The sequence below is a fragment of the Cetorhinus maximus genome, chromosome 22 (assembly GCF_964194155.1).
Source record: "Cetorhinus maximus chromosome 22, sCetMax3.hap1.1, whole genome shotgun sequence".
NCBI lineage: Eukaryota > Metazoa > Chordata > Chondrichthyes > Lamniformes > Cetorhinidae > Cetorhinus > Cetorhinus maximus.
The window spans coordinates 1,900,110-1,923,301 of NC_135900.1; the positions used below are offsets into that span (position 1 = coordinate 1,900,110).

The 23,192-nt window shown below is 46.8% G+C and overlaps 1 protein-coding gene across 2 annotated transcripts in view; it reads left to right on the top strand.

The window, feature by feature from the left end:
- Window positions 1-23,192, top strand: part of nav3 (neuron navigator 3) — a 473,245-nt gene that overhangs the window by 425,277 nt on the left and 24,776 nt on the right. For both annotated transcript variants that reach the window (XM_078567625.1, XM_078567626.1), the window contains 7 exons: window positions 1,934-1,954; window positions 6,025-6,191; window positions 15,874-16,027; window positions 16,803-16,977; window positions 20,179-20,276; window positions 21,438-21,533; window positions 22,282-22,450. In XM_078567625.1, the coding sequence (XP_078423751.1) occupies window positions 1,934-1,954; window positions 6,025-6,191; window positions 15,874-16,027; window positions 16,803-16,977; window positions 20,179-20,276; window positions 21,438-21,533; window positions 22,282-22,450 (880 nt within the window). The remainder of the gene's footprint in view (window positions 1-1,933; window positions 1,955-6,024; window positions 6,192-15,873; window positions 16,028-16,802; window positions 16,978-20,178; window positions 20,277-21,437; window positions 21,534-22,281; window positions 22,451-23,192) is intronic.

Genomic DNA, 23,192 nt, shown 5'->3' on the forward strand with positions numbered 1-23,192 from the left:
GTTTAATTTTAAGATGCCAGGAAAGGAATTGTTCATTCCTATAGACCCGCCTTCCAACCATATTTATTATCAATAAGTGTAACTTTGATCGAAGGGTAAGTGACAATAGCCTAGTGGTTATTGTAAAAGAATCCCTAGCACCTGTCATGACTTCAGAATGTCCCAAAGTGCTTCACTGCCAATAAAGTATCTTTTGATGTGCGATCACTATTATAATATAGGGAGCAGGCTGGTCCACCAATGGATTACTAACCCTAAAGATTACATGGACTGAGTTTAATACTCCCCTGGCCGGCAGCAGGACACATTAAATCCAGCAGGCAGTCTGCCCGCCACCTACCCTCCCCCCACCCGCACCCTGCCCCCCCCCTCCCGTCTTGTTCCTGAGGGGCAGAAGTCCTGTCTCCAGTCTATTAATGGCCATTGCCATTGTGATATCATTGCTGGACTAGTAGCCCAGAGACCCAGGGTAACTGTTCTGGGGACCCAGGTTCAAATCCCACCATGGCAGATGGTGGGATTTGAATTCAATAAAAATTTGGAATTATAAGTCTCATGATGACCATGAAACCATTGCCGATTGCCATAAAAACCCATCTGGTTCACCAATGTCCTTTAGGGAAGGAAATCTGCCGCCCTTACTTGGTCCGGCCTACATGTGACTCCAGATCCACAGCAATGTGGTTGACTCTTAAATGCCCTCTGAACAAGGGCAATTAGGGATGGGCAATAAATGCTGGTTTAGCCAGCGACGCTCACATCCCATGAATGAATTTTAAAAAACGGTTGCAAAGCAGCTGTTCCTCTCCTGGAACGACATTTTAGGCAGGAGAGCAGGACCCGGAAAATCCAGCTTTAAATTCAAATGTGGAAAGTTGTCAGGTTGAATTCAATAAATTTGGTAATTGTTGACCTTGGCATCAGAAAAGGTGATTAGGAAAGTTGCCTGATCATTGACTAATTCACAAATGCCCTTCAGCAAAGAGGAAATCCCATCCTATCCTAGTCTGATGTACAGGTGCCTGAGGTCTCACACGTTATCTAGTTGATTCTCAATGCCCTCTGAAGCAGCCTAACGAAACGCCCAGTTGGGGTATTTCCACTGCCCTTTCAGGCAGTGCATTCTACATCATCGTTACTCCCCCTCTGCTTCTTCTGCTATTTATTTTAAACCTGTGGTTACCAAACCCCCTTCCAGTAAAACAGTTTCTTCTTATTTATTCAATCTAGACACTTTGTGATTTTGAACATTTCTATTAAGTTGCCCCTTTTTCTGCACTTTAGCAGGACATTTTACAGGCTCCTGTCCGTCCTTTGACTAGAACGTCTGCTTGGGACTTTCTTCTGTTCCACTCCCCTGGACTTGGGGACTTTCTTCTTTAGCTTGAGACTTACTGTCCCTTTTTCTCCATTCTCTCATCCCACATCCTCTGCGATTTCTCCTTAACCCTGAAACTTAGTCCTTGTAGGTCCAGACTTGGCTGTTGGGCTGCAGGAGGCAGTAGAGTTGAGGGAGAGGAGGCTGCAAGACCAAGGAAAGCCATAGAAATATAGATAAAGGAATTGGTGAGGAGGTCGGAATAGATAGCTCCATTTGAAGGGCTAGAACTGAAACAAGCACAGTGGGCTGAATGGCCTCCCTCTGTACTGGAAAATCCCAGCTGCTTCTATAGGATATTTGCTTTGCAGGTAAGTTCTTAGAGAAATTGTGCAAAGAACCATTTCTCTAAGGTAGAAAGATGCACATGTAACCTTTCTCTTTGCTGTTAAAACTGTGCAGTAATTCTCACTCCGTGAAAATTCTTAGATGTTAAATCCTAGAAATTCTATACACCTGATACAGTGGTCAGCGTTTTTTCCTTTTTTTAAGTTTTAAGGTTTTTTTTTGTATCTTCTGACTTTTAATTCCTCCTTTTTCCATTACAACTATAAGGTGAACAGTAAAGGAAGCAAGGTGAATATGCAGTGTCCTTTGACTGAGCATGTAATGGTTAAGCGACGTTATACAACAGCATGGGTTGCCCACATTCCAACAGTAATGACGCTTAAGTGACTGGAAGAATGGCTTTTCTTGCTTTGTGATGTCTCCTCCATTGACCCCTCCTTTATCTCTTAGCCTGCTCCCGCTGGCTGCATCGAGCTGAAGGGCTTGGTTGACGGGTTTCAACACAAGTCCAGCTGTGTTCCTTTTGCCACGTTTGCTTCCCCACTACATTTCCACCAATTATAACGTCCACCAGCCAGAAAACAACAACCAATCACCATTTCAGTAACAGCAGATTCAAAATTGCATCTGAAGAGAACATGTCAAGTTTAATTTGAGCAAAAAACCTCACGCTGCCTCAATATTTTGCCTCCTATTAAAATGCACTGGAAACAAAAATCACGAGGAAAAACAGAAAATGCCGGAAATATTCAACAGGGTTTAGCAATGTGTGTGGAGAGAGTAACAGGGTCAATGGCCTGGAGTTTCATCCTCGAGGGGGGTGGCAGTAGTCAGGAACGTTCCCAGCATGGCTCACCCACCTCGGGAGGAAGTGCCGGCCGAGGCAGGACCTTCATTGCTGGGGTGGGGACGGGTGTGAGCTGGAGGCAGGTCAACCGACCCGGGAAGAAGTGCGGAGGCAGCCACAGGGGCTGCTGGGTGCCAAGGCGGCACTTGGACGCGGTGGGACTTTGTCCAGTGTAAAAAAACAACACAAAGGCCAACCAGCTCTCACCCCTCACACCCCCTTCACCTTCCAAACACTCGTCAAGCCCCATAGCTCCATCCATGCCACCTCATGATCCCTATGCCACACTCTGCCCTTCCACCCACCCCCTATGTCCCCCTCATGCCCCCTATCTCAAGCTCTGGCTCTCCTATGCCCATTGGCCCACTCTACACTTTTTATAACCAGTGAACACCACAGTGTAAAGTGGAATGTATGAAAACAATGTGATCCTTTGGTCACTTTCCCCTGACTCAGAAATAAAGTCTGGACAAGCTAATAAAAATGTCAATCATTCGGGCCCTTTGAAATTTCAAAAGCTGTAAACACTTGAAACCACTTACTTTTGTCAACAAATGGGCTGCAGAGATCAGATAGCCTGAGCTGTCAATCAAACAATATTTCCTCTGAGGAGCAGGCGCTCTTTTATTCTAATAGATGTCTGGTTTTCAGCCAAGCCACATTATGTTCCCTAGTCTGAAAGCCCAGACATCTATTAAAATAACAGAACACCTGCTTCCCAAAGGAAACATTGTTTGATTGACAGCTCAGGCTGTCTGATCGCTGCAGTCAATTTCTCAGTGTTTGTTTGTTGACATAAGTAAGTGGTTTCAGGTATTTATGGTTTGTAGTTTTTGAAACATTAGAGGACCTGGATGATTAACACTTTTATTGGCTTGTCAGGACCTTTTTTCATGTATAAGGGTAACTGAGCAAAGGATCACATTTTTTTCAAAGCTTATTTTTTTTACACATCCCACTTTACACTGTGGTGTTCATTGGTTCTATCAAGTGTACAGTGGGCCATAAGACCATAAGACATAGGAGCAGAAATTAGGCTATTCGGCCCATCGAGCCTGCTCTGCCATTCAATCATGGCTGATAAGTTTCTCAACCCCATTCTCCCGCCTTCCCACCGTAACCTTTGATCCCCTTACCAATCAAGAACCTGTCTATCTTGGCCAATCAGTATGGAAGTGCCAGAGGTTGGCATGGGGGCATGAGGTGACATAGAGGTGGGTATAAGGGCAGAGTTTGGCATAGGGGCATGAGAGGACCTTTTCAACTTACCTTTTAAAAGGTCCCTCAGGCAGACTGGGGTTCACAGCTCCTCTGAGGGGCCATGAACCACGACTCTTCAAAAAGCTGGCCCGACTCCATGAAAATTGCAGAGGAGTAGGAGATACCTAAATCCCTGATGGAGCTAGCCAGGCTGGGAGTACTGGATGCAGGAAGCAGCCCGTATCCTTTAAAGGCATTCCCAAAAATTGCACAGCCTGGGAATGGGGTTGGGAACCACAGAATTGGGACCTGCCCACCAGAGTTATCCCAAAAATCCAGCCCAACATTTCAGATGGATAACCTATAGACACCATCCAACTCAGGAACAAGCAAAGTACAATTGTATTTTGATACAAGTAAATTGTTACTGAGTCCCAGCATGCACTTCATAGATGTAAGCTGATAGTTCCTGCCTGTGTCAAATATAGTGTGAAGAAGTCTCCCTTCACATCACTCCTGAATGGTCTTGCTCTGATACTAACGTTATGCTCCCTTGTTCTTGATTCCTCCACGAGGAAGTAGTTTCTCCACATCGACCCTTTCAAATCACTTTAAACATTCCTCAGTCTTCTAAACTCAAGGAAATACAAACCATGCTTACAAAATGCCCTTATAATTTAACCCTTGAAGTCCTGTATCATTCTGATGAACCTTGAATAAGATAGGCCAGGTGCAGACAAACTATTAGTGCTGGTGGGAAATCAAGAATGAGGAGACATAGCCTTCTATCACTAAGACCATTTCCTAGCTGTTCTTGCACATAACGTGCGGTAAATTTACAGTAAGTTAGCACTTGAATCTTTAGCTGTGACATTGTGAAACAGATTGTAAACTGATGCTGCTTCCTTGATGTGCTTTCCGTGAAATATTACTGTTTTTTCAAAGGGATCCATTTTATTTAAAATGAGGGTGTGTGAGCTAATGATGCCCTGACTATCGCTCCCTGTGCGAACTGCTCCTTAACAGGAGTATACAAATGTTAAACCCTTTGGGAGTAAACCTGAGTTCATTAGGATGTGTTCAAATAAAATAGCTGGGTTGTGTGTATTTTTTTTTGAAAAGTGCTGTCTCATTAAATTCAGTTGTAAAAAGCAGAAGGAGTTTGGTCAGTAATGAAGAATCTGTAATAACCATCCTTTATTGCTTCCCAATTAACTGTTATAAATGGTAACATATTCAGCCATTCCTGTGAAGGATGCTGCATTCATACAAGGTGGCAGACAGGGGTTGACCTCTCTGGGGTGATTTTTGACTTTATACTCTCATTGCCCAGTCTCTGGAGCTGGGACTGAGCGTTAGAAATTCAGCTGCCAGTCACGAATCGCTGGGGCAATTTCAAATTCCCAATCTGCTGAGATAACTATCGTTTACAGAAAACAGCCATAAAGAGCCCTTAGGGAAATGTAAGCAAACAACTATTGTAACTGCAAAAATAGAGAGTTTTTTTCCCCTGTCACTGACACTGGCAGCTGTTTTTTCAAAGTTTAAAAGGCTGGAGGTTTAAATAACTTCACCACCCCTACGAGTGACCATCCAACTTCTTTTTGAAATCATTAGTCATTCCCGCTTCCACTACCCTCGAGGGCAGTGAGTTACGCTCGCTATGAAAAAAGTTCTTCCTCACATCGCTCCCCCACCCCCACATCTCTTGCCGAAACCCTAAAACTATTTTCATATTTAAGAATAAACTCTGCTCTGTCTAATGCACTAACATAAGATGACATTATGCGGTTGAAACGTTAAATGCTTCGAATGAGGTCACGTTCTCCTGTTTGCAATTGGGGCTACCTTTCCCTCAGCCTCTAACTCGGAATGGACTGTGCGCTGAGGGACAATCAGCTACACCCTTACCCAATGTGTGCCTGCTGCTGGAGGGAGCGACTTTATCAGCGCCACTAATGCAATATTGCATTTAATATTACGGCTATTCCTTTAAAACTACAGTGCTTGAGAATAACCCTGTGTCTTAAATCGTGTTGGTCACCCCATGTAATTATCTGTTTTGTCTTTTTACATATTACAAGCTACAAAATGATGCTTTTGAAAAAAATGAATACATTCTAAAATTTTGGACTGTTGCATTTTTAAGGTAGTGTTGCCTCTGTGTAGGACTTGTGATCAGTCACATCTCACTCTGAGGCACTGTAGTGTTAAATAAGTTACACAGATTTATTGTTTAAGTGTCAGGAAGGAATGTCTTCGTCCACGTTAATGAAGGAAGTCCTTCAGCTTTTGACATTTTCCTTTCCAGTTGCGAAGCTCATTCAAGCAAGCTTTTGGTAAAAAGAAGTCATCAAAACCTAATCTCTCACACTCGGACATTGAAGAAATCACTGATTCCTCACTTCCATCATCACCCAAATCACTTCAAGATTCAACAGACCCCGGATCCCTGAAACCATCACAGTCAGCATCTGCGTAAGTGTTTAGAAAGATCGTGAGTGTGAGATAAATGTGTGATTCAAATATCCTGAACAAGGTTTAGAAATGTGTAAACTCTACCCTACGCATCCTAGCAAACATTTTCCTCATACGTGACTCTCTGCTGTAATTGAGATATGGGGGGAGGGAGGGGGTGGGGGGGGTGGTGGGGGGTGCGGGACGGTTCTTAAATAGGGTCGCCAACTCTTCAGGATTACTCGGAGTCTCCAGCAATGAAAGATGAATCTCCAGGACACTGGGTGGAATTTAATGCCCTCCCCTCACCCCCATCCCAGGGGGTGAGTCTGGAGGTGGGGTGGGGGGCCACTCCATCGAGTGGAAAGGTGCTGGGTGGGGTTGCTGCTGCCTTCCCACCTCCATCCCGATTCAGTCAGGGGTGGGAAGGCTTATGGATGGCCTTCCCGCCCAGCCACCAGTTGAGGCCCTTAAGTGGGTGACTAGTAGTATTCACCCAGTGGCAGGTGGGGCACACGCCATTGGGAAGCAAACCCTTTCAGTCTCCCAGGGGTAGCGGGATGGGGTGGGCTGGGGTGGGGATGTCCCTTATTCAAAGGCACTCAGTGCCTGATCAACATGGGGAAGTGAGGGGGGGGGTGGGGGCCTTTGAGAGCCACCTTCCAGGCATTGCTGCTGACCCCCTATAGCCCCACCATGACCCCCTGCTCCCGCCCTCACTCACCTGTGGCCCTGGTCCCACAGCGATCCTAGGCCTGTCCCTGGGTGTGTTACTGCCAACAGCCACTGCTGCCACTGGCACTGCCAAGCAATGCACAGCTGTCAGGTTCTGATTGGGCAGCAACTCTTGGTGGAGGGGTGGGTGTGTTGGGGGGAGGGGGAGATGACGGGATCCTGGGGAAGGCCCATCAATGACCACCTATGTGCCTGTTCGACACTCAACTCAGCAGGACATCACCAAAGGAAGTGATGAAGGTCTCCCACCTGCTCACCAACCAGTGGGCAAGACACCCTTCGCTTGCATTAAATAACGGCCACTGTGTGCAACCCCTACCCAGGAGGAGAAAACTCATCAGGGTGTTAAAAAATAATTGTTAAATTATCACTTTTGGAACACTTTAGTTTATTAGGTATAAAACATATTGGAGATGTGGGTGGAGCGGGGGGACATGGGGCATGGCCTTTTGACAAAATCAAGAATTATCCAACCAGTGAGGGCTCTGTTTGCTTTCCAGTTGGGATGGGAAATCAATGCAATGTGTTCAGGGACTAGAGTGGGAGGTCATGTGACAAAACCTCCTGAAATAACAGCACAAAAGGAGATGTCTGTGGTTGTTGGAGATCAGTCTCAGCCCCAGGACATCACTGCAGGAGTTCCTCAGGGTAGTGTCCTCGGCCCAACCATCTTCAGCTGTTTCATCAATAATTCCTTTCATCGTAAGGTCAGAAGTGGGGATGTTCGCTGATGATTGCACAATGTTCAGCACCATTCACGACTCCTCAGATACTGAAGCAGTCCATGTCCAAATGCAGCAAGACCTGGGCCTAAATTTTGCTCTCATCAGGCGCGCGCGATTGGTGGACTCACAAGTGGACACAAGATGCACTTCTGCCTGCGGTCGGCCCCCTAACCGTGACCTTACACTGGCCGGGCCAATTAACGGGCAGCCAGTGTGAAACACACCCAGAGAAAGGCTCAGCGCTGCTGGTGGGGGTGGGGAGAGGGTGGGTGCTGATGTCACTGTGGGTGCTGGTGAGCGTTTCCACTGAGCTCCCTGAAGGCAGACAGATGCCTCAGGGAGCCGCAGACCTCCACAGAATAAAATAAAGCACAAAAATGCTGCAAAAAGTGTCCATGCAGCCCAATCAAGCACCTGAAAGCAGATCTCATAAAAACACTGTCCCCGGATATTTCTTTACATTTTAAGTCCCACCAGAGACATCATCCTAGCCTGAGATTAGGTTTCATCAAAGATGTAAAGCCCGCCTGGCCGACTGGCCTGTCCGCCAACTGTAAGGTTAGACGGGCCATGAAAAGCCGCTGACAATTGGGCCGTTAATGGTTTAATTGCCCATTTAATTGTCAGCAGGTGCTCTTCTGATTTTTGCGTGTCCGCTGAGCGAAATATCATGTGAGTGTGCAATGATGTCGGGGCACTCACCCAACGTCATCTTGCGCAATTTCACACCCGTTCGGGTCGGGCGGGCACGCACCTACCAGTGGAATGTGAAATTCTGGCCCTGGACAATACCCAGGCTTGGGCTGACAAGTGGCAAGTAACATTCATGCCACACAAGTGCCAGGCAATGACCATCCCCAACAAGAGAGAATCGAACCATCGCCCTTTGACATTCAATGGCATTACCATCACTGAATCCCCCACTATCAACATCCTGGGGGTTACCATTGACCTGAAACTGAACTGGACTAGCCATATAAATACTGTGGCTACAAGAGCAGGTCAGAGGGTAGGAATTCTGTGGCAAGTAACTTACCTCCTTACTCCCCAAAGCCTGTCCACCATCTACAAGGCACAAGTCAGGAGTGTGATGGAATACTCCCCACTTGCCTGGATGAGTGCAGCTTCTACAACACTCAAGAAGCTCAATACCATCCAGGACAAAGCAGCCGTTTGATTGGCACCCCATCCACAAACATTCACTCCCTCCACCACTGACACACAGTAGCAGCAGTGTGCACCATCTACAAGACGCACTGTAGAAATTCACCGAGGCTCCTTAGACAACACCTTCCAAACCCATGACCACTACCATCTAGAAGGACGAGGGCAGCAGATAGATGGGAACACCACCACCTGGAAGTTCCCCTCCAAGTCACTCTGCATCCTGACTTGGAAATATATCGCCGTTCCTTCACTGTCGCCGGGTAAAACTCCTTGAACTCCCTCCCTAACAGCACTGTGGGTGTACCTACACCACATGGACTGCAGCGGTTCAAGAAGGCAGCTCACCACCACCTTCTCAAGGGCAACTAGGGATGCGCAATAAATGCTGGCCCAGCCAGCGAAGCCCATGTCCCGTCAATGAATAAAAATAAAATTCCAACAGAGATGGCAACCCTAAAGGTAAAGAGACAGTAACCTATCCCATCTCTTCAGAACATCACATGGTATTCCCACATGCAGTGAAGTATCACATCGTTCCACTGTATTTACAGCAGGAAAAGGCCACTCTGCCCAACAGGTCAACAACAGTGTTCGTGCTTCAAACAAACTTCTTCCCACCCCATCTTACTCTGAGGTATAGTCTCTGTTGTCCTGCACTTGTATTGAGCAGCCAACTAATGCACAGCAAGCTCCCAGAAACAACAGTGAGATTAACAGCCAGTTATTCTATTTCTGTTGGCAGTGGTTGATTGACAAGATGTTAGGAGGACTCTTTGCTTTTCTTCATATAGTGGCCGTGAAATCTTTTGCATCCATCTGAGAGGGCAGGTTTAATGTTTCAGCTATTGTGCAGCACCCCAGTAGTGTTGCACTGGCAGTGTCAGCTTAGATTATTTGCTCGAGTGACTGGATCGGGACTTTGGATTCATGGCTGCAGACACATGGGAACATCACCACCTGGAAGTTCCCCTTCAAGCCACTCACCATCCTGCCTTGGAAATATAACGCCGTTCCTTCACTGTCGCTGGGTCAAAATCCTGGAACTCCCTCCCTAACAGCACTGTGGGTGTACCTACACCACATGGACTGCAGCGGTTCAAGAAGGCAGCTCACCACCACCTTCTCATATGCATTTAGGAATGGGCAATAAATGCTGGCCCAGCCAGCGAACCCCACATCCCTTGAATGAATAAAAATAAAGAGAGTTCCGCAACTGAGTCACACCTCAGTGTAGACCCAATCTGACCCCTGCACCGTGTGGAGATGGAGATGTTAATCAGGAAGAAACGGCCAGTCGTCGCTGTGAGACTGGAGTAAATAGCTCAAAACACATAGATAAAAACAAAATACTGCAGATACTGGAAATCTAGAACAAAAGCAAAAATACTTGGAAAAACTCAGCAGGTCTGACAGCATCTTAAGGTCAAAATTGGTTTTGGGATGGAGGTGGGTGTACCCCTCAAATCCCACATGAAAGATGGATAAAAGCTATTGATTGGAAACTGGGGTGAAAAACTGGTCAGGGTTTTGCCTTTCTAATGAAATGCACTAAATTCCGCACAGCTACCTGTTCAGTAACACATTCTCCACTCCCGAGACTTGGGCACACAATCTAGACTGACACACCGGTGCAGTAATGATGGAGTGCCGTGTTAGTGGAGGGGCCCTCTTTGGGGTGAGACATTAAACTAAGGCTCTGTCTGCTCTCTCAGCTAACATCCAACAGGCCAGTGAGTTTTTTTTCAGGAAGAGCCAGGCTGGGTGGGGGTTAGTTCCCCCTGATGCCCTGGTCAACATCCACCTCTCAGCCAACATGACCCAACCAGATTAACTGGTCATTTACCTCTTTGCTGTTTGTGTGACCTCGCTGGGTGTAAACTTTCTAACCATTTTTCCCAACAAAACAAAAGCACCAAGAACGATCTTGCATTTCTGTAGCACCTTTAACGAGTTTGGGATGTCCCAAACTTATTGACAGGAAACGCACAGATAATTAATCCCTCCAAATGCTAAAACGCGGATACCTAATCCCTCCTTATCACAAAACACAGATGAAAAATGGAATTCCAAATTAAGTTAGAATATTAATGGCAGGTTTCCAGTTACAAAGTTACCACACACACACACACACACACACACACACCAAAAGTAATTGGATCACCCAGTTTAAAATTTGCTCAGGGATAAACCTATTTGTATGTTTCTGTAAACATTCGCTCCATTTCATTATCTGCCAACTTTTATCTGTTTTCTTAGTGTAATCAAGCCATTGTCTGTGTTCATTTCCCTGTCTGTCTGTGCAGTAGGCTTCAGTCGATTCCCAATAGCAGCAAGCCCGTCTCTCTCTGGGTGACAAGGAAACAGCTAAGTGGCCTTGTGATCTATCAGCACAGGTCCCGGTAAACTGCTGTGTGCTGCATGTGGTAGATGTTGTGAATGGATGCATTGGCTGACTGCCTGTTCAGTCTACCAGTTAGGGAGTTATCATTGGTTAACCTTTCAATGTTGACGTATGAGCTTTTGTCGGTATAGTGATTTTGAGATAGACTCAATAGCTAGGCAGACACGGCAAAATCACACAAAGCAGCAAAGGACCAGATACTGTATTTTTAGATAAAAACAAAAAACTGCGGATGCTGGAAATCCAAAACAAAAACAGAAACAGAAATACCTGGAAAAACTCAGCGGGTCTGGCAGCATCGGCGGAGAAGAGTACAGTTGACGTTTCGAGTCCTGAGGACTCGAAACGTCAACTGTACTCTTCTCCGCCGATGCTGCCAGACCTGAGTTTTTACTGTATTTTTAGTCTTGGTTGAGGGTTCAATGCTGGGCTTGACATTGTAGGAACAGCCTTGAGATAGCGCTGTGGCAGTCTTTACATAAACTGGGAAACGAGGCTTTGATTTAAAGTGAAAGAAAAGACATGTATTTATATTGTAATATAAAAATAAAATGCCACGGATGCTGGAAATCTGAAATAGAAACAGAAAATGCTGGAAAAGTTCAGCAGGTCTGACAGCATCTGTGGAGAGAGAAACAGAGTTAACGTTTGGAGTCTGTAGGACCCTTCTTCAGAGCTGAAGAAGAATCATACGGACTCAAAACGTTAACTCTGTTTCTCTCTCCACAGGTGTTGTCAGATCTGCTGAGTTTTTCCTGCATTTTCTGTATTTATATTGTGCCTTTCATGTCCGTTTTGGAAGTATAATCACTGATGTAATGTAGGAAAAGCAGCAGCCAACCTGCACACAGCAAGATCCCACAATCAGCAGTGCAGTCATGAGCAGTTAATCTGATTTTTAGTGATGTTGGCTGAGGGATAAATATTGGTCACCACACCATGTTGACCTCCCCTGCTCCTCTTCAATCTTTTACATTCGCCTAAGGGCGCGGACATTCGAGATCCCATCCAATTAAAACCTCATTCGACAAACAGCACCTCTGACAGTGTAGGACTGCCACAGGATGGTCCTAGATGATGGGCTCAAGTTCCGGAGTTGACCTACAATCCACAACCTCCTGACTCAAAATCAAGAGTATGACCACTTGGCTAGGCTGGGACTGAGAACAATACATTTTAAAGGTTTTGAATAGAATAAATCACATCTGTACATCCTTTTCCCAAGAGGGAATATACCCATCATCTCAGGGTATAGTGATTGGAACCTTCTATCGCACCAGCAGTTCCCTGAGAGACAGGGGAAAGGTTGGGTGTTGGATGGGATGGGGGTGGGAGATCTGGATGGGACTGAGCAGTTTCCATCACCTCAGTTTCCAGATGACAGGACAAGTTGATCCAGGCAAAAGCACCAGTAATTTAACAATCTTTCTTTATCTAGAAAGGCTTTTTAAAACAATTGTTTGTGCGTGGTAGAATCACAATATTAACGATTTGAAAAGTTGCTGTGCTTTTGCTATTTGAGCTTACTGGAAAAAATATATTTGTCACAAGTTATTTTGGTTACCTGGAGCTTTGCAGAACCCTGCTTTTCATACTAAACTGACATGTTAATCCACCAGCTGATACCTTTGCTAAAACATCCATCTATGCCAGTCATTTCTAACAACACTCATATGTCAGTCACTCATGTTATTAATACTTTGTGTGTGCTGTGCCTGTGTGTGTCTGTATGTGTCTGTTTGTGTGTGTGTCTGTTTTTGTGTGTGTCTGTTTGTGTGTCTGTTTTTGTGTGTGTATGTTTGTGTGTATGTGTGTGTGTCTGTTTGTGTGCGTGTGTGTGTATGTGTGTGTGTCTGTGTGTATGTATATGTGTGTGTGTGTCTGTTTTTTTGTGTGTGTGTGTCTGTTTGTGTGGGTGTGTGTCTGTTTGTGTGTATGTGTGTGTGTCTGTTTTTGTGTGTGTGTCTGTTTGTGTGTATGTGTGTGTGTTTTCAACAAATGCTTTCTCTGATCTTCCACATATTGGGCAGAATTTTACTGCTGGAGCTCACAGAGTTTTGAACAACTCGCCGCATTTCCTGGCCCTGCCCTGGACACAATGGGCTGTAAAATTCCGCCCTCTGTTTCTCATTTCGATCCGGACACCTGCGTTTGTTAGAGTGCATTTACATCCGTGTTTCTGTGTAAACATCTGAAAAGCGGCAGCCTATCTGTCACGGATTAAACAATCATTTGTGAACATCCATTAATGTGCCTGCAAAATCTTAAAACAATAGCAATTTGTATCGATAGAGCGAGTGGAATGTTACAGTTCTGCCATGGTGGGCGTTGGGCTGTAAAATGCAGAGAGCCGTTCAGAAGTCCATTGACTTCGGCCGGACCGTAAAACTCTGCCCATCGCCTTTATTGTGTAAAAAAAAAAGCTGCCAAAGCATCATCAGGTAACAACAAACGTTTAACCGAATAAGGAGATGCTAGGAGGAGTGACCAGAATGCTTGGTCAAAAATGTGGACTTTAAAGAGGACTCTAAATGAGGAGAGGGAGGCAGAGGGGCAGAGGGAGGCAGAGGGAGGCAGAGGGGCAGAGGGGCAGAGGAGCAGAGAGGCAGAGGGGCAGAGGGGTGTCGGAGAGGGAGTTACACAATCTGGGGCCCAGGCAGCTGAAGGCAGGGCTGCCAATGGCAGCACGAAGGGGACAGGGAACACACAAAGAGGCCAGAATCGGAGGAAAAATTGGCTGATTTTGACCGTCAGTCAAAAAAACTTTTTTTGTCACTTTTTGTGTAGCTGATGAATAAAATTTTGATTTTTGATAAACACCCTATGAACTTTCTCATTAACGTTGCCTGCGGCACAAGCCCGGCAAATAATCCAGAGACTCCAGGACATTACCGGAAAATTAGCAACACCAGTTTAGCGGCAATCCCGAATCGAGGGGCCCGATTTTCCAGTTGGAGCTGGGAATCGGGAGGCGGGTTTGATTCTGGGTTGTGAGCCAGCCCGTGGCCTCAAGAAGATAAGAGGGTCTTCATCTTCAAACCTGTGTGAATAGAGAGCTGGGATGCAGGGTGGGGCAGGGGACGGTTGGTTGCTAAAATGTTACCACCGTTCCCTACTTTTTGTCCAAACATTCACTTTTTTGTGTTAAATAAAACTGTTTTAGCGCAGCTGCCCCCGTTCCCAGCAGGCTAGAGCTGGTCAGCTTCAGAGAGCTCCAGCCCCCACAAAACTCACAGGAGGTCAGAATGCAAACTCTTAACAAACTCCCGAGTGACCTTGATCCACCCAATTAATAAGGTGGGTGGCTTCATTTCCCCACTCCCCAACCCCCCACCGCCCCGTGCCCGCCAGCCTCCCCACTCTTCCCCCTGTCCTCAGGAAAACCATCAGGGTTGGGAACGCAGGCCTTTGACTGGCACTCAGGGCACTGGTGCCATGTTTTTGGCTATCCCTCTGTTTTGTCCAGATTTGGGACTGGTAAATCTAGCTCAAGGTCTCATCTGATGCTAGATGAGGATGAGCGAGACTCTCAGGAGGATGAAGCCTCACCTCCAATTCCCTTCAGAGTCAGGCCTTCACTCCTGGGCCTGGATTTTTAGGCCGTTGGGCGCGTGTGATCAGTGGGCCTAGGAGCGACTGGGGAACAGACCCCCGACCGCGATCGGCCCCCCCACTGCGATTTCACGCTGGCCGTTAATCGGCCAGCCAGAGTGAAACGCGCGCTGAAAAGCTCAGCGCTGCCTGGGGGGCGGGGGCAGGAAGAGGGTGGCGATGATGTCACCGCGGGCGTGGGTGAGCACTGCGAGAGAGCTCCCTGAAGACAGACAGCTGCCTCAGGGAGCTGCAGACCTGGAAATGATGACATAAAGGTGTAAATAGCTGCAAAAAAATGTCCATGCATCATAATCCTGAAAGCATTCATCATAAAAATGCTGACCCCTAGATATTTATATTTATTTTATTTCCTAGCGGAGATTTCATCCCACCCTTGGATGAGGTTTGATGACCAATTAGCCCGTCTGCCAACCGTAAGGTTGGACAGGCCACGAAAAATCGCAGACAATTACGCCCTTAATGGGCTTAATTTCCCGCTTAATTATCGGGGGAGCGTTTCTGACTTTTATGCGCACCCGCCGAGTGACATATCGCCTGAGTGCACGATGTCATCAGGTCGCTCGCCCGATGTCCTCTCGCGCAATCTTACCCCCGTTCAGATCGGGCATGCGCCTGCCCATGGGGTGTAAATCTTTGCCCCTGGTTTACACCCTATGGGCTGGATTCAGTGGTGCGGAATGCAGGTTGCTTCTATATAGGGTGGGAGACCCACTCCCTGACATTACCACATAGACAGTGCAGGGAAAAAGCTACTCCTTAAACTTATCAGTGAGAAAGTAGAAACCATTTTGCACCGGCATTAACCTTGTCTACATGCTTCAAATTGGAAATCTTCATGCATTCCTGTTCCCGGGTGATGTAACAATGTCCACATCTGATCACTTGAGAAGTTCTGTTTCGCTGAAAACCTTCACCTTTGCTGCTCCACTTGTGGCAATTTAAAATCTTTCAGTGAATGTGACTCACTGGTGGTTTGCAAGGTGCTGTCTTATACTTAACCCTTCCAACTTGCAACATTTAAGCTGTTCGGCTGATAAATATCTTTGCTTCAACACTTTAGCATCTGCGAGTGCACAGAAAGTGAAGCTGAGGCCATCGTGCACCTTAAGAGTGAGCTGCGGGAAAAGGAGCTGAAGCTCACTGATATCCGTCTGGAAGCGCTCAGCTCTGCACATCACCTGGATCAGATTCGGGAAGCAATGAACAGGATGCAGGTAATACTGAAAAGAAAGGTGGCATTTTGGCATCTTTCAGGGCCCTCATAAAGTGCTTCATAGCCAATGAAATCGTTCTGGAAGTGTAGTCACCATTGTAATATTGAAAACATCGGAGCCAGCCTGTGCACAGTAAGATCCCACAATTTGATTTGAGCATGATCAGATGTTTTTTTGTCATGTTGGTTAAGAGAAAGATCAGCATTGGCCAGTGCTCCAGGGTGAGCACCTCTGCTCTTCCTCCAATGGTGGTCATGGGATCTTTTACATTCACCCAAGAGGGCAGACAAGAGCCTTGCTTTAACGTCTTATCCAAAAAGCAGCACCTCAGACAGCGCAGCACTCCCTCAGCACTGCACTGGAGTTTTAGCCTGGATTTTGTGCTGAAGTCTCTGGAGTGGCACTTGAACTCAGACGAGTGGTACCCACTGCATCAGGACTGACTAAGGTCCCTCTAATGTTCTCACCATCTACCCGGTGTATGTGACACAGCACACAGTATCCAAACATGCCCATGTCCCTTGACTAGTACAGTATTCAGTCAAATGATAAACATTATTTCAACATTTGGAGCAAAAGTAATGAAGTTTATCTGAAGGCCAGTTTTGGGGTTGCATGTCATTTCCATAGTAACGTGGATTTTAAAACTGGTTGTGTGTCTGGGTGACTAAACCAAAGAGAAATCCAGCCGGCACTCTGACAATTTAACCTGGTGCGTGACCCAGATACTTTACTAGCCAGTAATTATTCCAGACTTACTTCTGCTCAATTACAGAATGAGATTGAACTTCTTAAAGCCGAAAATGACCGTTTGAAATCGGAGACTGGAAGTAGCAGTGGAGCAGCATGCACTCAATCCCAGTCTTCAACCTCATCTTCCTCTTCCTCATCCCGCCAGTCTTTGGGACTTTCCTTGCACAATCTCAACATAGCAGGCGCTACAACAACAGGTAAAGTGGTAACTGAAAGACATTTAATTACCAGGATGTAAAGCACATGTTTGCAAGAGAACTGGTGATTTAACTAAAACTGTGTGACTATTCACATGAATGTATGTCTTCGGTAGACCTGATGTCTGTAGGTGGGAAAGGAGCCAGGGTTTAAATTGGTGAAATATGTAATTGGTTTGTTAGAGGCGCAGACTTGAAAGGATATGGCAGACAGCTGGTTTGGCTATCCATTGTCAGATCGGGCTGGATCGCAAAAACCATGTGCTATCATCTGCTAAGAGGAGGGTAACCCCCCCAGCTTCTCTTCTCAACTGCAAACCACCCATTTAAATCACTCCTGCCTGTCTCCTTCACCCTCACCTCCAACAACATGTGCAGGAACCTCACTGACGTCTTTGTCAGTAACATGGAGACAATCCGATCAGCTGACTCTGCCATTTCTCCCCCTTTCGCCAGCCCACCAGGTCAAACTTCCTCCAAAGTTTCTCCCTACCCTAGCCCTGAACTTTCAGCATTCTCTATTTGCTCTTCTATCTCCCCTCATGCCCTTTCCAAACTCAGCTTGTCCATGTGACACCCCCACCTTCTGCCCTCTCAAGGCTATTCCCACCAAGCTCTGACCATCCAACTCCCATTACCCGCTCCCAGGTTAGCTGCTGTTGTTAATGGTTCTTTCTCTTCAGGTGCTATCCCTCCCTCTTTCAAATCTCCACTCATAAAACAACAACAATGACTTATATTAGTATAGCACTTTTAACATAATAAAACACACCGAGGCACTTCTCTGGAGCATTTTAAAACAAAGTATGACCCTGGGCCACAGAAGGAGATATTAGGTCAGATGACCAAAAGCTTGGTCAAATGGGTCTGCTTTGGGGGATGTTCTGTGCTTTCCCCCTTTCCTTCTCCCCTCACCGCCCCCACCCACCAGTGCCCCACCCCCCACCATTTCTGCCTGACAGCAGCTGGCACAGAGTGAAAGCTGCTGGGCTGCCCATCTTGCTTCTTCTCCAGCCGCCTGCAAAACTGCAGCGGGTGTGGAACGAGGCTCTTAAGGGGTCATTAATTGGCTACTTAAAGGCCTCAGTAGGCCCAAGGGCAGGAGGACTGGCAGACACCTTACCCAGTCACCGGAATATGAGAGACAGGTCAGGCACGGGCAGGAAGGCAGTCGGAAGGTCACCCATTTTATTTTACAAGCCCCTCATCTTAAAACGTGCCAGTGGAGTACCATAAAATTCACCCGCTCAGGCTTATGGAGGGCAGAATGCAGGAGACCAGCCAGGAATGAATTGGAATAGTCAAGTCTAGTCTTAACGAAGGTAAGAATGAGGGTTTCAGCAGTAGATGAGCTGAGACAGGGACAAAATCGGTCTACTTTATGGATGTGGAAATAAGTGGTCTTAGTGGTGGAGCAAATACGCAGTTGGAAGGTCATCTCAGGGTCAGATATGACATCAAGATTGCGAACAGTCAGGTTTAATCTCAGACTGTTGCCAGGGAGAGGGATGGAGTTGGTATCTAGAGAATGGAGTCTGGACTATGGATGAAAAACAATGGCTTCAGTCTTCCCAATATTTAACTGGAGGAAATTTTTGCTCATTCAGAAGTGGATGTCGGATAAACAATCTGACAATGTAGCAACATGGAGGAATCGAGAGAGGCAGTGGTGAGGTCGAGCTGGATGTCATTAGCATACGTGAAAACTAACGCTCTGCCTTCAGATGGTGTCACTGAGGTGCGGCATGTAGGTGAGAAAGAGGACGGGGCCAAGGGTAGATCTTTGGAGACATCAGAGGTAACTTTACAGGAACAGGAAGAGAAGCCATTGCAGGTGATTCTCTGGCTACAATTAGATGGATGAGAATGAAACCGATTGACAGCAGTCCCACCCAGCTGGATGACAGAGAGGTGTTGGAGGAGGATGGTGTGGTCAACTGTGTTAAAGGCTGCAGACAGATTGAGAAGGATGAGGAGGGAAAGTTTACCTTTGTCACAGTCACACAGGATATCATTGGAGCTAAGAGCCATTTTGTTACTGTGAGGGGATGGGGTGGGAGGTGGGGGTACCTGGTTAGAGGGATTCAAACATGGAGTACTGGGAAAGATGAGCACGAACTCGGGAGGCAACAACACAGTGAAGGATTTTGGAGAGGAAAGGGGTGAGTTTGAAAATGGGCAGTAGTTTACAAGGATGTTGGGGGTCAAGGTTTGGTGTTTTGAGGAGAGGGCTGATGATGTGAGGCCATCTACAACTCTGCTGACCGTGCCTTAACTCGCTCCAAGTCCCATTCACCTTTCACCTCTGTGCTTGTTGATCTACATTGGCTCCCAGTCAAGCAATGACTTGATTTTAAAATTCTCCTTGTTTTCAGATCTCTCCATGGCCTCGCATCATCTCTATCTCTGTGATCTCCTCACAATCATCTGGGGTGTCTATGCTCATCTAATTCTGGCCTCTGGGGCATCCCCATTTTTAATCGCTTCACCATCGGTGGCCATGCCTTCAGCTGCCTGGGCCCTAAGCTCTGGAATTCCCTCCCTAAACCTCTCTGGCTCTTTACCAAACTCTTGTCCTTTAAGTCATTCCTTTGGGGGGTGTTCTATGCTCAATGGGGGAAGCTTCCCTTCCCGAGATGGTATCCCCTCCTTGATCCCCGCCCCCCCCCCCGCCGGCCCCTGCAGGAGTTTGCCAGACAGGCCCGACCAATAATCCCTGATTTAGCTGAAGTCCCGCATCCATCGCTGCTGCATCTTTGTGGACTGCCTGTAGTCCCAGCGGTGGCCACTACTCACGCCTGGCGCTGCTGGGACTACAGAGTTGCTGGCCAATCAAATTGACTGTCAGCTCCCGAGGGCGGGACTCCCTCCCAGATGGGTGTGGAAGTCCCACTCTGATCCAGTGAAGGCTGCCCCAGTGGAATATCGCTGTGAGGCAGCCGGGTTTCTGATCAATTCAGCGACTTTTCGGTTGGGGGTGGAGGGCAGGTGACCTGTTTCCCCCTTAAAATCCACCCTAAAGTTATCTAAACATCTGGGCTGGTGCATTAACTCATACCACGTCCCATTCCCTTATCACCCATGTGCCCGCTGACCTACTCCCGGTCAAGCTTATCTACTCTACGCCTCTATTTATAAAGATCTGAGTAAGGAACAATACATCTTAACCAGAAATAAGTGTAATTATTTCCCCCTTTCCAGATATCTTGCCTGATGATGGGTCTGATGGTTCATTTCGTAAAGAGAGCTGTAGCGTGAGAATTATGATTTGCCTGAACAAACAACTCAAACGAACAAAGGTACAGGGACAGGTGCTGGATTTTGGGGGGTGCGAGTCCCAGAGGAGGTGGACGGGTGGGGACTCGCGGTGGTGGGGGTGGGGGGAGTGGGTGGATCTCCAAAGATAATCGAAGCAAAATATTTTCGGAACATAGGAACTGGAGAAGGCCATTCAATCCCTTGAGCCTGTTCAACCATTCAGTAATATCACAGCTGATCTGTGTCTTAAATCCATCTATCAGCCCTGAGTCTGGAACTCTTAATAATTCCCCGCCCAGCATAAATCTCTCAAATTTAATTTCTTTTCTGCTCGAATGGATATGTGGAACAAATTTCTTGACTGGACTTCATTCAGGAGCTGGGAAACTGTGAGTACGTTGGCCTCTGTTTTCTGCCCAGTCCCAGTTCTACTTGTCTGAGTTCTCTTCACTGGGAGTGGAACTAATTGGACAGATTTCAAAGAGCTAGTACAGACATGATGCAGCGAATGGCCTCCTTCAGCACTCCACGATGCTTTGATCCTACTTTGATACATATTTTTAAAATTTCAAGGGATGATCACTTATGAACGCTCACAAAGATTATAAAAATGTTTTTCATACACTGGCTAACGGGGCAAAAGGATGATGTATTACAGGAGGAAAGAACAGGCTTTTGTGTTAGTGCTGACTCTCATCTCAGAGCACCCATAAGCATTTCATGTTGCTTTTTCTTGCTGAAGTGCAACCATAGCTGTTAAGGAGATATTCAGAGCAGACGATCTGAAGCAGCACGCCAGTCCCACCAACTGACAAGGAATAAGGGATCTGATCACTCAGTTCAGGTGGAGTGTTGGCCAGCAGACCAGGGGAATGTCCCCCGCTCTCCACTCCTTCTCAAACAGAGCCACAGGACCATCAACCAGGACTGGGAGATGGGAGATGGGAGATGTTTGGTTTAAACCTTGTCCCCGAGACGTGGCATTAGCATAAAGAGTGCAACAACAACTTACATTTATATAGTGCCTCAGACGCAGCATGGGAACGTTATCAAACAAAATTTGACACCGAGTCATATAAGACGATCTTAGTGGCTAAAAAGTTGATGAAGGAGGGAGGCTGGAGAGCTACTGTGAAGGTTACTGTATTTATTTGTTCTGGTAAAACAGCTTTTAATTATAGTCTGCAATAATTCTCTTTCAGGATGAGAAGCCTCCTCAGTATCTGATAGGTTCATTAGGAGTCAGCGGGAAGACAAAGTGGGATGTTCTTGATGGTGTTATCCGTCGATTGTTTAAGGTAGGCAGCTTGTACATCCGGGTAAGAGTCTGTCTGCTCGGAGTTCTTTCATTTCTCTGATGCAAACTTTGCAAAACCAAGTGCCCCAATGCCACAGTCCCAGAACGGAGCCAAAGGCATTGGGAATGCCAATCAGGGAATCAGGAGCTACAAGACTCTCCTACTCAGAGCTCCCCTTCAAACACAGCTCCCTCACAGAGTTAACTCAATAATGAAGACTCATACCTTGTTGCAATGAAGGGTTAAGGAGTGAGTACTAGGAATTCAGGGGCACATCTCACATGTTTCTCTGCCCATTAAAATCAACAGATGGAAAACTTTGCAGTGATGTGTGCTGTATGAAAATTCCTGTGTGACCAGGAGCATTTCTGAAGCTAGCTTCATTTTCTAAATATCCATTCACCTGGTAATACATGACCAACACCTGGAAATGACAATGAAATCTGCCAGATTGTGGGGAAACCCAACTGGTTCACTAACGACCCTGCAGCAAAGGAAACCAGCTAACCTTACCTGCTTTCCCTCTGCGTAGCCCCATAGTCCACAGTGCGTGGTTAACTCTTGAGGGACCTAACAAGGCACTCTATTATTGGACAAGCTCTGTCTGAGGAGAAGGCTCATCACCACCTTCTCAAGTCACGGATGGGCTGTTAATGCTGACCTTGCCAGCAATCCTCACACCCAAAGAGCAAGTAAGCTAAATGTTCAATCAAATTCATAAACTTTATCTTTCTATTTCGCAATGTAGGAGTATATTTTCCGTTTGGACCCAACCACAAGTCTTGGGCTGTCCTCCGACAGCATTCTCAGCTACAATATAGGAGACGTTGTAAGATCCAGCAGCCTGGACCTGCCTGAACTGCTGCCCTGTGGATATCTAGTTGGTGAAAGCAACATCATTACTGTGAATCTTAAAGGTATGTTACTTTTTTGGGGCATGGATGATAATGGATTGGAAGAGAGCTTGTTCAGGAACAAAAAACTTGCATTTCTATAGTAACTTTCACAATCTCCGGAAGTCCCAAAATACTGTAAACCAATCAAGCACAGTAAGGCTCAGATCTCCTGGTCTCGATTGTCGGAGACCAGACGCGTGCCCTAAGATACTCATTGGAACTACTCAGACGTCCTGACCCACTGACTCCACGGGAATTGCCCAGGAAGTTTGAACATCCGATGGGCAAAATCCCTGCTGCCCAGACACTTTGAAAAAGTCTCCAACTCGGAGTTAGAATTGGAGACTTTGGACAGTTCCAGTTTACTGACCTGGATAGTTACCCAGAAAACGTTAGATGGAAAATTCTCACCAACTTTTAGGTAACTATGCAACTGACCCCCGCAATCATTCACAATCCGACTTCCCCCAAGGCCCCCTGACCCCCACTAACCACCTGACCCCCCTCGACTCAACCCAACCCAACTCAACCTCACACCCCAAACCCCACCCCTCAGCGACATCCCCCCTGACCCTCCAACTCCCTTTCCCCTGACCTCGTTCTCACCACCCGACCTGACCTAACCACCCTATCCACCTGCCACCTTACCCACCTACCACCTCACCCGCATGCCACCCTACCCCCTGATCTACTTGCCTCACCCACCCTATCTTCTTACCCACCTACACCACTCACCCGTTCACTCGCCCATTCCCTCAAGCAC